The sequence below is a fragment of the Doryrhamphus excisus genome, linkage group LG15 (assembly GCF_037039965.1).
Source record: "Doryrhamphus excisus strain RoL-2023G ecotype Guam linkage group LG15, RoL_Dexc_Guam_v1.1, whole genome shotgun sequence".
Taxonomy (NCBI): domain Eukaryota; kingdom Metazoa; phylum Chordata; class Actinopteri; order Syngnathiformes; family Syngnathidae; genus Doryrhamphus; species Doryrhamphus excisus.
The window spans coordinates 7,253,286-7,271,532 of NC_136371.1; the positions used below are offsets into that span (position 1 = coordinate 7,253,286).

The 18,247-nt window shown below is 40.3% G+C and overlaps 1 protein-coding gene across 1 annotated transcript; it reads left to right on the plus strand.

The window, feature by feature from the left end:
- The first annotated feature begins 1,193 nt into the window (after positions 1–1,193).
- Positions 1,194–18,247, plus strand: LOC131104639 (heparan-sulfate 6-O-sulfotransferase 3-B-like). The gene is made up of 2 exons (XM_058052014.2): positions 1,194–2,008; positions 14,047–18,247. Exons 1-2 carry the CDS (start codon positions 1,485–1,487, stop codon positions 14,771–14,773), a joined length of 1,251 nt encoding a protein of 416 aa, XP_057907997.2. The 5' UTR covers positions 1,194–1,484; the 3' UTR covers positions 14,774–18,247.

Sequence of the window (18,247 nt, forward strand, 5' to 3'; positions counted from 1 at the left end):
ATGACCTTTAGTAATCCTCCCTTTAACAGATTGTTGTCATTTTCCTCATAACCTGTTGCTCTTATAAGGGATGGTGGACTTCACTCACACACATGAGGCATGTCGCAAAAATTCAAAGATAAGTCATTGTCAGGGGGCATCAGCAGTGTAGAAAATGGGAAAAAAATACAAAGAGCACCCTTGTTTAATCCCCCACTAATATATTTGACATATAGTGCTTTTAGGTACGTCTAACGTGCATGACAGAAAACTTGATGGAAGGAATCTTTGGTATAAAAGCAAAAGCTTTTCATCAGTAGAGGTTTAAACTTGAGCTATTACTCAGGCTAAATGACTCTAGCTGTAGATAAGTGCAGTCGTCACATGTTCATGAGCCATTGTGTCCACAACACACGCACAATGTATTGACTCGCAGAGCTGGAAACTCTCCATGGTGCTGAAACACCAAGCCTGACTGTGATTTTGTTTCTACTTGTCTGACGACGTAGAAAGTTGAAAGTAAAAAAAAAAGTGACAGGTCAAAAGGTCTTGGATGTGACTGAGCAACAAATATGATTCTCACTTACTGTATTACACCCCCCTCCCAAAAAAAAAGAATTCATTGTGATTTCCTGAATACACGTCTACTTGCATTACAATAGAAATCAAGATATCACATGTCTGCAGTTATTCTTGGGCAATCAAAAGACTTTGTGGTTGTGTGTTAGAGTGTCTGTGTGTGATTAGAGATGCTGTTGCGTCACCAGCTTGGCAGCCAGGACAGATGACGGACACAGATGTATTGTCAAGTCATCTTTAACATAGAGAGGAAGTGTAGACAGCTGCGTTTCAGCTTAAACGACCTAATTTGGTTATATTGATTAAAGTGCTTCCGTTAGAATGGATTACACTCTAAATGATCGAAGTCGAAATGTGAAACAAAAACAAAGGAGAAAGGAGTTGTTGGGAAAGGAGAGTGGGAAAAAATAGATCAAATGTCGCAAATTCAACTGTCGCAAAAACAGGGCGTAACTCGTGCATAAGTGCATATGTTTGCGATGTCAAAAATACAAAATGAACACATTAAACATAACAGCTCGTTTTCTGTCTGGGACGATTTCAGTGGCGGGGATTTTATTTTGTAAGGTTCCCAACAGGAAGCTTGTGTTGACCCAATTTCGCTTGCCAACAGCTCTCACAACGGCTCACACTGACCCGCTGCCTACCAGCAGCACTCAATGCCACAAGTCAACTTTGGCAGGACGCCTGTCAGGCTGTCAGGTGCGCACATGGCCGCGCACACCGCCACTTCCTGCTTTGACCCGGAGAAGAGTGATGTGTGTGCGTTTTGCTCTCAGCGTGACGGCGTCAAGTTTGACAAGTGAAACTGTCGCCGAGCAGGACCATCACTCACCTGCTGGCGGGACTTCAGCGAAACCGGAACCGCAGCTGCGGAATGAGAGACGCAGGGAAGCCGGAATACGACTTGATGTGAGTGTTCCACCATGGAGGAGAAGTTCAGTCGACTCATCTTCATCCCCATCGCAGCCTTGCTCTGCTTCATGATCGTCTACCAGTACGTGTGTCCGGCGGAAAGCAACACTTGCTACTTGCGACGGGAAGACAGCGATCTTTTCGAGTACTCGTCATCCCACTACACCGGACAGGTGGACGAGGACCTCACAAAGACCACCTTCAGGTTTAACTTCACGGAACGAGACCTGGACAGACACGTGGACTTTAACATCCGAGGAGATGACGTGATGGTGTTTCTGCACATCCAAAAGACCGGAGGAACCACGTTTGGGCGCCACTTGGTAAAAAACATCCAGCTAGAGCAGCCATGTGAGTGCATGTCCGGCCAGAGGAAATGCACGTGTCACCGGCCCGGGAAAACTGACTCGTGGCTCTTCTCACGATTCTCTACCGGATGGAGTTGCGGCTTGCACGCGGACTGGACCGAACTTACGAGCTGTGTTCCTGTGGTGATGAACAAGAGGGACAAAAAGAGTTCCCAAAAGAGAAAGAGGTGAGGTGCATTCAAGTACATCAAGTACAAGCAATTCATTCATTCATTCATTTTCTACCGCTTTTCCTCACGAGGGTCGCGGGGGGTGCTGGAGCCTATCCCAGCTGTCTTTGGGCGAGAGGCGGGGTACACCCTGGACTGGTCACCAGCCAATAGGGCACATATAGACAAACAACCATTCACACTCACATTCATACCTATGGACAATTTGGAGTCGCCAATTAACCTAGCATGTTTTTGGAATGTGGGAGGAAACCGGAGTACCCGGAGAAAACCCACGCATGCACGGGGAGAACATGCTAACTCCACACAGAGATGGCCGAGGGTGGAATTGAACCCTGGTCTCCTAGCTAACCACTGGACCGCCGTGCCGCCCCTAGTACAAGCAATTCAAAAGTTAAATAGCACCATCCTTACCTCATCACTAAAATTCAATACATATTCAATTCATATATAGACAAATATATGTTGCCAGTTAACCTAACATGCATGGTTTCGGAATGTGGGAGGACACTGAAGTACTAGGAGAAAACCCACAGAGAGAACATATAAAGATACAGAGATGCCCAAGTGGGGAATCAAACTTCCTGATAGAGCTCTATGTCATTCTACCTCCATATGCAAATATCGCCATGCAGCCTTTAATGAAAACATCACTGTGGCGGAGAATGGTGATGATTCCCAAAAGTTCCCAAAAGAGAAACAGGTGAGGTGCATTCAAGTACATCAAGTACAAGCAATTCAAAAGTTAAATAGCACCATCCTTACCTCATCACTAAAATTCAAGTAAAAATACAGCCTAGATTCTTCATTTATGCTTTCATTAATAACCGACAAAGTAAAGAAAATTCTAAAATGCAGTACTGATGTATTCATATGATTGAAAACAGTATTTGATCTCGGTCCTAGATGGATAGGTCATTCCTTGATCCATGCCCCACTTATCCACAAAGTTCCTAGAACTCCACCCATCTATTTTCTACACCAATTATCGTGTCCAGTCGTGGTGAAAATGGAGCGAACCCCGACTGACCTTTAAGAGAAAGGTTCACTGCATCTTTCCTTCTATTCTATGTATTTTTATGTATTCTGGTTGCCAGCCAATCGCAAGGTACATATATAGACAAATACTCATACTTATGGAAAATATGGAGTTGCCAATTAACCTAACATGCACGGTTTCGGAATGTGGAAGGAAACTGAAGTACTAGGAGAAAACCCACAGATGCAGAGACGCCCGAGCAGAGACTCAAACTTCCCGATCCTGACTGTGTGGTCTATGCATGCTAACCACTCGAGCACCGTGCGGCCCTAACTGTAAATCCATTCTCTAAAATGATTTTCAGTGGATGTCATTATTGACCTGCTGGTGCAAAATACGTACACAATTGTGCTACACGGATAATATTGACAAAGTACAGGAACTTTGGAAATAACAATAACAATCATTACCTTTTGTGTCCACTTCCATGACATGTGTTAGAAACACACACCAGCTGTAAAGCAAGAAGAATTATGGGGCCAATGGGAATAAACCTTTATTCATTTAATTATGTACTAGTGTCTAAAAAATATGTGGTGTCCAATCATCACAATTGTTAGCAAAGGCACGGATATTTTGTGAGTGCAAGATTTTCTTTACATGTAGAGCTGCAACTAACGATTATTTTAATAGGCGATTATTTTTTTTCAATGGAATTGTATTTTGAAAAAACATTTTTTTAATTTTATTTTCAATGCCGCTTATTCTCACTAGGGTCGTGTGTATGCTGGAGCCTATCCAAGCTGTCGGGGTACACCCTGGACTGGTCGCCAGCCAATGGCAGGGCATCTTTAAATTTTGCCACCCTTTCCTGCACAAAATAAGATAAAAAAAATGAACAAATTAAGAATAAAGACAATAAATCAATCAATCAGTAATAAATAAGTAAAATAATAATAAAAGCAAATAAGAAAAACGTAAGAAACCACACACAGTTGGTAGAGAAATTATTTTTTCAGATTCAAATGTACAGTATTAACAGTTATTTAACCTTTAACATGAACATTAATGAAACTTAATAATTTGACCCAATTAGCAAGTTAGCATCGTACTCAGTTCCATCTGGGAGCAGCGTCGTAACTTTATCAACATTTATTCCAAATCATTTCCTGCATTTATTTGTACCCAGCGTTATAACCCTTTAGCTTCATTGCTAATCCAAAGTAAAACAGGGCGGGGTAACAGGGTAGGGTAACAGTATGGGCGGGGCAAAATCATGTTAATTGTGTCCGGTGTGCACACAGCTTTAAGCTGTCATTTCTACATTAAACTTTGGTATCAAGGTGGGGGCCTCAAACTAGCGTCTCGTGGGCCACATTTGGCCCATGGGTCGCGAGTTTGAGACCCCTGGTATAGAAGATGTTGCTTACCAAGTAGAAATAACATTGGAGGGGAACGTCCTTGTTCTCCTCATCCACAAACAGCCCCCCGATGATGTAGAGCCGCGAGTTTGAGATCCCTGCTTTACACGATATCAGTAGCCCTAGCTGAAAAATCCAATAAAACAGGGTCCCTTTGTCCATGTATATTCTGGTATCAAATTCACTGCTATCAGATGCACATGCTTCCAGACATGTCACACATGGTGTCGAGCTACTGACCCTGCAGTGTTGACACGCTTGCCACATTTTATATTGTCGCCTGGAGCTACAGGCCTTGTAGCAAACTGTTGGGAAAAGCCAGCTCATCCCTAGGTCTGTTTCAATTTGCTTTAATTACAGAAGCAAGAGAGCTAACTCCCAGGAAGTAAATCACTTAAGCAGGGCATGGGTGCTTTGAGGTGTGCCATCTGCGTGTTAAAGGTTCAGAGAGCAAATCTCCATATGTTCCTATCTCAGCGTTAAAGTGGAGCTACAATGGAAGCCAGTGTCTTCAGGAATACTCCCATTCAAGAATCCATTAACCAACCTTCCAGCAATCCATTAGATTGAATTTGACGCTTTTAGATAAAGAAAGAACCAACACCCCATTAGTCATACTTGTCAATTTCACATAATGGACTCTACAAAATCAGCAGTCATTTGCTCTGGTACTGTGTGTTCTCTAAATGGCGGTTAGGTCGCTAAGTGGCCTGCCTGGGATTTACTCGAGAAAAACTCTCGATTCTGCACTTTTATTACAAGTGTGCAATGCACTTACTGCATCTTGAATATCAGCCATCACTAAATTATACCTCTGTTCGGATTACGGACCCAGTGATAGCCTTTTATGGACCAATTAAAGTGAATGGGCAAAATAATAAAATATAATCATGTTCATGGACCGATCGCAGCGGCAGTTTGGAGGTGTAATTACTTCAGCTACTACGAAAAGTCGGTGATGTCACTCAAAATAAGCCAATGAAATTGCTTCTTTATTTGCCAGGAACGATATTCAAATATTATCACATACTACAGTATTAATTGTCCCTGTACCCTAGAAACCGCCCATGAATGATACGGGAAAAGGCCGAAATGATACTGTGTCAAAGCCCAGGGCAGTGATACTGATAAAATATAGAGTTTAACTATGTCCAGTATCAGCCCCCCATAGCTGTCCACTCAGAGCGCGCTGCTCTGGTATCGTGCCCGTGAAACAACCAATCAGAGAACAGCACATGAGTGCTTAGTGCCTAGTGCTTCTCCAGTCACCAAAAAACCCAAACTTGATTAATGGAACTTTAATTGTCAGACATTGATAAGATAAGACTGTTGATAAAATATTATTGTTGAAATATTTTTGCAATTATTGTGTTTACACTGTTTAGATATAATACATGTAATAAACTGAACATTTTCTGGAAACAAAATGGTCTTTTGATTAAATAGTACGTGATAATAAGCTCATGATTAAATAATATGTGATAATAAGATCATCACATGGTTTGTCTGGTATCAGGCCCAGTATCATGCCCCCTTTGGTCTCGGGCTGATACTGGCACTTGGGGGCATGATACCTGGCCTGATATGAGACAAACCATGTGATAACCTATAAGAACCATAGCTTGCTCACAAGTCAGAAGAAAACCGAACATTTAAAAATGAAAGGACGCACCAAAAAAATGTTATATCTTCCAGAATCCATTGCCAAACCGTAGTGTCTCATGTGCTCAGAAACTGCAGCGGCCAGTATGACAAATCCACGAGAGTCATAGCTCATTAATTTACAGCACAGCAACATGCAAATGAGTCTTCACTAAAAATGGGTGGATTATTGGAGCAAAACAACAACATCCTTCGTTGACGGGAGAGTTGTGGAATGCTCCTGCTGCAGAGATCTTGCACCAGACTAGCAGACAAAGTGGTAGCAGGGTGACGACAAAGATCATGACACAAATGAGCTAGTCTGTTTGATGCAATTTAAGGCCAAATTAACCTTTGCTGTAAAAAACTATTGCTTAAACGGACCTCACACAATTTTATGTCCTTGGTGTTAGAAGATGGATGTTTGGAGGTTTTTTTGGTCATTCAAGAGGTCACAGTTGTACCTCAACCCAGAGGTGTTAGAAGGTGTTGATGCCAAGGTTCAGACAAGTTGTTTCCATACATCCATCTTCTATGCCGCTTGTCCTCACTTGTGTGCTGGTATGCTGGTTGATGTACAATCATTGCATAAAAGGACCTTTGGCAAACTATCCTCATTAGATGACAAATTGACATTCATTAAAGTATTAAGCCCAGCACTCGGTTAGTGTACGCCCTGGTTAACATATTTTTCAGTTTATGTAAAAAAAATGCATCTTACATTTCGTGCTTAGTGTACAATATGGTGCATGTCTGGTGTTGTTAATACAAGGATGCACTCGGTTAGTGTACGCCCTGGTTAACATATTTTTCAGTTTATGTAAAAAAAATGCATCTTACATTTTGTGCTTAGTGTACAATATGGTGCATGTCTGGTGTTGTTAATACAAGGATGCACTCGGTTAGTGTAAGCCCTGGTTAACATATTTTTCAGTTTATGTAAAAAAAATGTATCTTACATTTCGTGCTTAGTGTACAATATGGTGCATGTCTGGTGTTGTTAATACAAGGATGCACTCGGTTAGTGTACGCCCTGGTTAACATATTTTTTAGTTTATGTAAAAAAAAAAGGTATCTTACATTTCGTGCTTAGTGTTCAATATGGTGCATGTCTGGTGTTGTTAATACAAGGATGCACTCGGTTAGTGTACGCCCTGGTTAACATATTTTTCAGTTTATGTAAAAAAAAAGTATCATACATTTCGTGCTTAGTGTACAATATGGTGCATGTCTGGTGTTGTTAATACAAGGATGCACTTGGTTAGTGTACGCCCTGGTTAACATATTTTTCAGTTCATGTAAAAAAAAAAAAATATCTTACATTTTGTGCTTAGTGTACAATATGGTGCATGTCTGGTGTTGTTAATACAAGGATAAGTCCAAGTGTGTTTGTAACCTTCTTTTAAGAATAAAACATCCCTTTTAGCAGCCTGTTAGCATGATCTTAACCGTAAGTCATTTTTCTCCCAGTTTTGGTTGGTAACATTGGATTTGCACAATTTCTTAAGGGACAAATTGATTAGGTCAGAGCAGTGGTTCTCAATTATATTTCGTCCTAACCCCCTCCAAGGGACCAAAATGTTTTCATGCACCCCCCCCCCCCGATTTGAAATACTCAAGAAACTCTATTGATTTATCTGTACTGTACAACTGTACTTGAAACTGAAACCAGGACAATATGATACAAGCACACACATTTATTCAAGAGTCAAATACTCAAATTGCATGTTGAGTACTAAAAATGTGTACATGTTGGAATGTCTGCATTAACATTGAAAGTACTCACGGCCTCACGACAGTTCACTGCGTCCCCCCCAGGGGACCCCGTCCCACTATTTGAGAAGCATTAGACTAGAGTATGTTTTGGTGCTCAACGGATTCATGATGCTAAGTAAGTACAACTCATTTTTAACTAATTATCCCAAAACAGGATATGACTACTGTGCAGGGTGTTAACTTCAAATGAGATGCATGGACCGAATCCCCCTGTCTAACTAAACTTGGATGGAATATTACTTTCCAACAGGCTCACATCAACGGCGGACGATCTAATATACTGTAGGTTGGAGTTTAATTCTTAGTCACTGCAGTTTCAGAGGGAGCTTACAGCTCATGTTGTTATTAGTCACATTTTGTGGGTAGAAAGGTGTACAGTACCTGACACCACTGGTTATTTTGAGCAAACAAGTACATGTACTTTTGAGAGGTCCTATAGATACTAGATAGATGCATGTCTTTGTACACTGAACTCTTCTCATTGTCAGCAGTCTGCCAATGATGCCTATAGAATAACACTTAAGAAGAACCTGGAATCTTCTAATGAGTCTGCAATTGGAGCTTGTAAAAAAATCCTTATGAAATATTTTATTTTAGGGTTACGTGTTGCCGACTAAGAAGTACTAACACCCGAAAGAAGATGGATGGGGTCAGTTTAAAAACATTATTTCTAATTAAAGCGCACACAAACCATACCCGTCGGGCTTTGTGACACTGAGCCCCGTCTTGAGTCCTTGTGAGAAATGTAAGATCTTAGTAATCTCCACACTCTTTAGGAGGATTAGGGGCACTCGAAGACAGGTTTTATTATACAAGGGAGGGAGATTAATCCACAAATCCAGTGCAGTAGAATGAAGTTTACAATCTTTCTTTAAAATAATGTTATATATATATTATATATATACACACACTATGCATATCGTAGTATACAGTATTAGCTGTGGATATGTTATGAGCCGTAATTGATTTTTGAAGATGCAGCACGGAAGCCCCCCCCCTCACTGCTGCAACCTTTCAGAAATTCCTCTAGAGTTTGTGTAGGCTGAAGAGACCTTTGCCGACTAGTGCCTGACATTTCTCCTTCCTATAACTACAGTATATGCAGACACCTCACAAAGCTGCAAGATTAAAACTCCAAGCAAAGGTTAAGGCTAAGACTCTCAAGCTACATAAGCCGGTGTGGTGTGAGTGTAGATTTCCTCAAGGCAATGCGTCGAATGATTTCAAAAAGCAGATGAACTCTGGGAACACTTTGAAAACACCTTTTCTCTAAGCACACATTCTGTCAGATTTCCTGTGGCACCATTTAATTTGTGTTGACTGCCTTCCCACATGTAGTCCGTCACCTCGTTTTCACCAAAGCAAAATCCTCACACTCTTACATGCTCAGACTCTGTCCTCACGAAGCCGACTCTGTCATTCTGCGGGTCTCTCCATCTGGTCCAAAACAGCACCTCAAATTAGATATGAATGAAGAAGACAGTGGACGCTTTGCTCTTTGCTTCCATGCCTCTCAGGGATGTTGGTCACCTAGGTGATGTTCCACAGAAGAGAAAAGTGTGAACACACATAAACAACAACACACACAAAATGACCAAACACACAGCTATTATTGTTGGTCTGGGGCTGGAGGAACTTTGAAGGAACCATGATTCCAACATGTACTGTGACATTTATTTTGAAACAGACCATGATCCACTCCCTTGTCATACAAGACAGCATGATAACAAGCCCAAACTCACCTCTAAACGACAAGTGTCTTGCCGAGGAAGCTGAAGATCAAACGTGATCAGTTGAAGGATTCTCACTCTCAAGGTGGAGGAAGTGCCTAACATCCACCATCCGCCATGAAGTCATCATAAAGGATTCCAGTAACAACCTGTGTAAATCTGGTGAAGTCCATGCCCAAGAGGATTAAGGCAGTTCTCGCACCAAATATTGATACATCTATCTATATTGATTAATCTATGCTGCAATAACAGCTGTACATCGACTACTCTAGTTTTATTTATATAGTGTTATCCCTTGAGAAGATATACTATCATGAAAACATTGTGTTAGAGTGTGCTCTGGTTACAGTACATAAAGTCAAGTCAAAAAGTCAATAACCGATGAATGAATAAACGATGAATGAAAGAGATAAATAAACAATGTGGCAGCAAGATCAACATGGATTTACATTATTTCTTATTGGAAAATTAGTTTGTGTTAGTGTATGTTTTGGTTAGAGTCGGCCACTAACCAAGGTTCCACCACATTATTTTTCCAAACGTATCTATCTGTCTGTCTGTCTATCTATCTAATAAGTGTGTCGCTTGCATTGGAATATCAATCACCTCACTGTCACATGTCTTGTTGTTCATCTCCCATTATTGCAAACATCTACGCTCAGGTGAAGAAGCACATTGACAAGATGCATCACATTGGATTTCCCTTTTTGAAGAGCATAAGCAAAATGAGTTTCGGTCTAGGCTTTTAGTGTGAGATGGATGGTGTCCTTCATGCTAGTGAGTGAATTAACAAGGCAAATATTGATCTTTTGCTGTTAGTTGCCGCTGCTCTTTTTTTGATGGTGGTTGGCAGGGTGAGAGGGAGGCAATTCGTCGGCGGGGTGGTTGACGTCGGAACGGGAAGCTGATGACAAGGGCCAATGTATTGTGTATTGATATCCTTTTACATTCAATTTGATTGTTGTCGTTGCACATACAATAGTTTACTACAAAGAGATATTTATTATACATAAAAACGTATTTCTATCTGCAATTCAATGTGATTAATCTTGAGTTAACATGGACAAAATGAGATTAATTGCAATCAAATTTGAATCGATTGGCAGCCCGAATCATAATTAAAACAGTTCATAACACAGAAATTGTCTGATGATTTGGTAGAAAAATATATAGGGATAAAAACTTATTTCTATCTGCGATTAAATGCGATTAATTTTGAGTTAACTGAGAACGAAATGTGATTAATCACGATCAAATGTTTTAATCGATTGGCAGCCCACATCATAATTTAAACAGTTCATAACGCAGAAATGATCTGATGATTTGGCAGAAAATATATAGGGATAAAAACGTATTTCTATCTTGATTAAATGCGATTAATTTTGAGTTAACTGTGGCCCAAATGTGATTGATCACGATCAAATGTTTTAATCGATGGGCAGCCCAAATCATAATTAAAACAGTTCATAACGCATAGATGATCTGATGATTTGGCAGAAAAATATATTGTGATAAAAGTATTTCTATCTGTGATTAAATGTGATTAATTTTGAGTTAACTGTGGGCAAAAAATGCAATTAATCAAATGTTTTACATAAAAATGTGTGCACTATATGTGTACATATATGTATACTATATGTATACAATAGGTATACAATATGTGTGCACATACAATAGTTTACCACAAAGAGATAGTTATTATACATAAAAACGTATTTCTATCTGCAATAAAATGTGATTAATTTTGAGTTAACCATGGACAAAGTGAGATTAATCAATTGATCAAATGTTTTAATCGATTGGCAGCCTGAATAATAATTAAAACAGTTCATAACGCAGAAATTATGTGATGATTTGGCTAAAATATATTGATACCCGATATCAAATTTTGATGGCAATATTGTCAATATCTTCTATCCGCTCTGGAGTGAATCTCAACCCAGCAGCAGCTGCAACTTTAACACGTCCACTGCTGTTCATACTGCAGGTCAATAATAAACCCAACATTGCGTAAGGTTATCATGCATCATCATCATCAAACTTGGAAATGTGAAGACCATTTATGAATAACTATTCACATGAAATCAATGCCTTATGGTTACATTACATTTAGATGACCATGATGATGTGAAACAAAAGTCTGGCAGGCTCAGAGGCTGGCAGTACTCGCTCCAGTTTACATCTACCTCCTTTCACAGAGACATGGAAGAGTAAAATGACCCAAAGACGATTGAGAAAGAGCTGACTCATTCAGCAGAATCCAAAATGGAATCAGAATCGGAATAATCCCCACCCTAGTCTGAGTACGAGTACTTTTATCTCACACTTTTAACCCTGGGACTTGTACAGTGATGCAGCTGATTTATGGCTATAAAGTACATTTTCTATAATGCTTAGAGTGCAGCTTTAGAAAGTAATGAAGTGGAAGCTAATCTGGCTTTTTAAGTCCTATGCAGCGTAGTGTTGAGTTTTTGTTATTGCCTGAAAGAAACCAGTCGGTGGCGTACACTCCTACTCGCCCCCAAAGTCAGTTGCGATAGGCTCTAAGTCACCATGACCCTAAAAGAGAGAAAGACGGATAAAAAAGAAAATGGCGGAATGCTTCCAAGAAGAAACCTGCATCAATACAAGATGACATGGAATAACATGTGCAACTTTTTTATTTGCTTCCTGTCTCTTGCTAACCAGAAGGTTACCTGATCTCTCGGCACACTTTCTATTTCCTTTTTATCGATGTTGTTTGGAAAAATACTCAAAGGTGACTCCTTGTGTCACCTTACCAATGCTCTGGTAATCACTGAACTCAAGTGAATAATGGAGGCTGAGTTTCAAATCGAAATAGCCTTGCTGTGTGCATCTTTCAAAGAGATGAACTCCGGAGGAGGCAGATTGTGTCATCAGCTGAAGAAAATGACAAACAACCTACATGGACATTCAACTCCACAAACACAATTACTTCACGTTGCATTGCTCCTGACACTCTAGCTCATGCTTTCACTTCAGATACTGTAGAAGACATTTTTTTTTCAAATCCATTTATGTGTTTGGCGTTCATACCCAAACACAAAATCAGATTTTCCCCCAAAGCCATATTTTGGCCAGAGGTCCTTGTTTTTAATATCAAATATCTGCGTGTTCGTGTGGATGATAGGCCAACTCGTGGAAAAATAACTTAGTTTGATGAGAAGGCACACAAAACAACAAAAAACTCATATCTTTATCCTGCACTGATGAGGCATTCAAGAGCAGTATGTATTTCTGAGTGTCAGAGGAAGCTATTTGCTTTTTTTCCAATTAAATACGACGGTCCAATAGGATTGTAATGTAAAGGTTCCTAAGTGAAGTTGCAGGGGGAATTCTTTAACTGAGACACATAACAGATAGAGGACGAGTGGTTAGCGCGCAGGCCTCACAGCTAGGAGACCCAAGTTCAATTCTCCGACTCTGGTTTCCTCCCACATTCCAAAAACATGTTTAATGGTTTATGATTAATTGGCGACTCCAAATTGTCCATAGGTATGAATGTGAGTGTGAATGGTTGTTTGTCTATATGTGCCCTGTGATTGGCTGGCCACCAGTCCAGGGTGTACCCATGTGATGCACTCAATTGTAATCTGATGTAATGTTCAAATGAAATAAAACCATTGTCATTACCATTACCATAAATCAGGGGTCTCAAACACGCGGCCCGTGGGCCAAATGTGGCCCGCAGGACACTAGTTTGAGGCCCCCGCCTTGATATGAAAGTTTAATGTTAGTGCGGCCCGTGCAAGTTTGATATGGATGCTGTATGGTATCATGTACCCAGAAAAAATTATTACATTTGATTCATGTTCATGTTAAAGGTTAAATAACTGTTAATAGTTATCCTCCCTATCCGTGTGGAAGTGGTAAGTTTTTGGCTATTTAAGTTTAAAGGGAATAACTTGAAGGCTACCGTTTAGGTCGCTAGCTCTCTAGTTTGCGAGTTAGCATGTGTCTCAAGACCCTGCAGTTGCGTAATATGTTGTAAATAAAAAGAGTATAAATGTGACTATAGTCGTGTTTTGTTTTTTATTATTTGCCGTTTTATTATTATTATTATATTTATTTATTTATTACTGATTGATTGATTTTCTTTATTCTTGATTTGTTTATTTATTTTTCATCTTATTTTGTGTAGAAAAATAAAAGTTAAGATATTTGAGAACAGTGGAATGTTTTATCAGAGCTTTTATTGTAGAAAATCGGAACCAAAGCAAAGTTTTGAATTTTTTCTGTTTTTAATAAATGTTTTTTTTTTTTTTTGGAAAACCTGATGCGGCCCAGTCTCACCCAGACCCGAGCTCCAGTGGCCCCCAAGTAAATTGTGTTTGAGACCCCTGCCATAAATATTCTCTGTCCAGTGTGTTTGTGTTAATATTTTTGATTATCTGGAAAACATGAATTGGATTTTTATGTTCTCTTACGGGAAATATTATTCAGTTTTTGTATTTTTCTCCCCTACAGGAATTTCTACTACATCACAATGCTCCGTGACCCGGTGTCGCGCTACCTCAGTGAATGGAAGCACGTACAGCGCGGCGCCACTTGGAAAACCGCTCTCCACATGTGTGACGGCCGCCCTCCCACTCAGGATGAACTCCCCGCCTGCTACAGCGGTGAAGACTGGACCGGTGTGCCCCTGGTGGACTTCATGAACTGCCCCTCCAACCTGGCCAACAATCGTCAGGTGCGCATGCTGGCGGACCTCAGCCTGGTGGGCTGCTACAATATGTCGTCCATGAATGAGCTGGAAAGAGGCCGCGTGCTGCTTGCCAGCGCCAAGGCCAACCTTCGCAACATGGCGTTCTACGGTCTGACCGAGTTCCAGCGAAAGACGCAACACTTATTCGAGCGGACATTCGGTCTGCGTTTCATCCGGCCCTTCACGCAGATCAACAGCACACGTGCTGCTAGCGTGGGAATTAACGAGAAGGTTCAGTGGCGCATCGAGGGTCTCAACGCCCTCGATGTGGAGCTCTACGAGTATGCCAAAGATCTCTTCCTGCAGCGCTACCAATACAACCGACAAAAGCAGCATCAAGAGGAGCGTCTTCGGCGGCGGCAAGAGAAGCAGCGTCTGCACAGGACCTACCTGGCAGAACTGCTGAGATTTGGAGGCGAGGAGGAGGAAGAGGAGGTGAAGGTGGTCGCCACAACAGAGGACTACAGCAGTCAGGTGGTGAGATGGTGAGGAGGTCACAGCACAGACGCTCCTCCTTCTACTGTCCATCTACCAAATTCTGTCAGCTCTAATTGTTGGCCTACTCAACAGTGTCTTAATATTTATGATTGTAACATTTTCTATGTATTTGTTTCTTATGGCTATTTTGGAACTGCAGTTGTGAAATGTGTTGAGCGCAGCCAAATGTTTGCAGTTTTGGACCATTTTTAAATTAAAGATCTCGTGTCGTGTCATGTTCTAGCACCGTGTTGACCATTAGAATATTGTGCTTACTTTGTGGCTCGGTCAGAAAAATCAAAGAACAAACTTGGCTGCAGGTTTTCTTTCCTCCGACCAACAATCAAAGCTTGGATGAAATCCCGTCTATAAAAATATGCAGCATACTGTGATGTAACTATATTCTTGATTAATTTTTTTGTTTTTTTTTTTCGCCAAAAAGAAACTGGGGTGGGGGGGATGGAAAAATAGCTCCAAAGCTGTGAGAAACATTGTGTCACATTTACACATTAGGAAAACAATTGATGTGATGTAGCACACTGATTTTTGTACATTATTGCTCCGAGATTACAGCACCGCGGGTATAATAACTTTCTGTACACAGATAGAAGAAAGTCCAAGTTACACAAATGAAAGGCTGATAACGGACCTAAACTAAAAAAAATTCAAATCCTCTAATGTATGTATGTACTATATATACCATATATGGTGTTTTATTTGTGACCAGGTTTGCAGCAATACACTGGTGTGCTTTTACAGCAGGTTATCATCACAGCTAAATCATTAGCTTTAATTAGCACCAGTGTTGTCTGCATATTAAATGCGGGGGAGTAGATTGATCATATTTGCTGACTGCTGAGAAGAAGACGTTACAGGTAGTGTTCAAAGGCTCGAAACTCAACTTTTAGATCATTGAGCTAAATTATTTTCATTCATTCATTCATTCACGCTTATACTCACGAGGGTTGCGGGGGGTGCTGGAGCCTATCCCAGCTGTCTTCGGGCGAGAGGCGGGGTACACCCTGGACTGGTCGCCAGCCAATCACAGGGCACATATAGACAAACAACCATTCACACTCACATTCATACCTATGGACAATTTGGAGTCGCTAATTAACCTAGCATGTTTTTGGAATGTGGGAGGAAACCGGAGTACCCGGAGAAAACCCACGCATGCACGGGGAGAACATGCAAACTCCACACAGAGATGGCCGAGAGTGGAATTGAACCCTAGGTGTGAGGTCTGCGTGCTAACCACTAGACCGCCGTGCCGCCCTAAATTGTTCATTCATTCATTCATTTTCTACCGCTTTTTTCTCATAAGTGTCGCGGGGGGTGCTGGAGCCTATCCCAGCTGTCTTCGTGCGAGAGGCGGGGTACACCCTGGACTGGTCGCCAGCCAATCACAGGGCACATATAGACAAACAACCATTCACACTCACATTCATACCTATGGACAATTTGGAGTCGCCAATTAACCTAGCATGTTTTTGGAATGTGGGAGGAAACCCATGCATGCACGGAGAGAACATGCAAACTCCACACAGAGATGGCCGAGAGTGGAATTGAACCCTAGCTGTGAGGTCTGCGCGCTAACCACTAGACCGCCGTGCCGCCCTAAATTATTTTCAGATAATTGAAAAATACGTGTAAATGAATTTTATAGGAGGGAGTATTAGGGTGAAATTACAGGAACAACCTAGAACAGGTTTACGCTCATAGTATTAAAAATTGAGTATTATCTGATGCCAATATCAAATCAATACCATATTGGTACAATTCATTTATGACTTATTTTAGACTCAGACTTAGACTTTATTGATCCACAAGTGAAATTGCTTGGTTACAGTAGCTCCATTGCAGAGGAAAAAAAAGACAAAAACGCTGAAATAAAATGCAATGCAATATCTATAAAGTATAATCAAAGCAAAATATAAATGTCATTTACAAATTGTGTGTACAAATATAGTAAATACAAGTAACACTTTTAGGTATTGTAGAGCTGGTTGGCGTTTGGAAGGAATGAAGTCCTGTAGCGTTCACTGTGGGAATGGAACCGGAGGAGTCTGTTGGAGAATTAGCTCGGCTGCCCCTCCATTGTTGTTATTATTGTCTATTGCTTCGGATGCAACACCGGTTCTGTGTCACCATGGGGGGGTTCTTTTCCGACTTTGACATCACTCTTGGTTATTACTTTTTTGTGTGTTGCTTATATCAGAGTTCTATTTATTATTTTGATTTAAACAGAAAAAGATTAAAGAAAAGAATATTGCAAGCTTTGATGTAAGCACTGAAGATCGGTGTTTAGTTTGTTGTTGTGTCTATATTTTCACCACACACAAAAAGCACAGTATCATCACAACGTATAACAGGTCGTTATAGGTAATGTAAGGTCGTTAATGTAAATCAGGAAGAGTAATGGTCCTAAAATACTCCCCTAAGGCACCCCCCATGCGATATTGTTGTACCAATTTTTACAAGCTGGGATCTGCTTCTTAGATATGATGAAAATATGTCTATTGCAGAAGAAGACAAATGAAAATAAATGAGTTTGTTCAACAAAATACTACGTATGATTAGCTCCAGTAATATGTCCCATCTGTTCAGTGAATGAAAGCAATGCTGACATGCTTGACCAAAACCGTCTAAACCAAGCAGTTTATTGTCTTTATGGTATTGGATTGCTTGATTATATCATATTTTATCAAGTACCTTAGAGGAGAATTGAAATTGGTCGATAGTTGGGGACGTTACTTGGATTATCTGATTTATGAACCGGGGTAATCTGAGCAGTTTTCCAAATAATAGAACTATCTAATGCACAGATTCACTGTGTAAGTGTTGGAAAAGTACTATGAGAGTACAAGCATGGGTTTTCCAAAAATATATATATTTATATTGTTTATATTGCAGGCACGTTGTGAGATCTCAGAAAACAAAAATGCTGAGATGAATTATTGGTATTGGGAGTAAATTGGTACATTTTGAGGATAACTCTTGTTATGAGATATACTACTCATTATTACTCAAATTCATAAAGTATTGTTATTTTACAAATTATTTTCACCAGTTAAATATTTTATAGTTCGCCATAGAGGGTTTGGGTTGGAAGCAGCAAATTTTGCTAATTTTTGCTTTGAAAATAAAGCGGTTTGGCTCTGCGTACTTCAGTGGTAGATTTGTTTCTGTATTGATTTAAAATCAACTTATTCTCTGATATCGGATTGACACATTGTGATCAATATTGGATCGTGACACCCCATTGCTATTGTCATAGCGTTATTTATTTATTTATTTTTTTAGTGTATAGCCCAAATTTTCCTTCTATTTCACAGGTCAACATGGTGCTATCTACTGTGCCATTATTGTGTGAATAAATGTCATTACACATATGGCAACGAAACATGTGATGCATACAAAAACTGCTTAAATTACAATAGAAAATACTACCTTGTTTGTCATGTGAAAGCCAAAAATAAAGGTCTT

Excerpts from the sequence above, each read along its gene's own strand:
- LOC131104639 (XM_058052014.2), top strand. The coding sequence starts at position 1,485 with ATGGAGGAGAAGTTCAGTCGACTCATCTTCATCCCCATCGCAGCCTTG. Across the intron at positions 2,009-14,046 it reads AGTTCCCAAAAGAGAAAGAG|GAATTTCTACTACATCACAA; the intron begins GTGAGGTGCATT and ends TCTCCCCTACAG.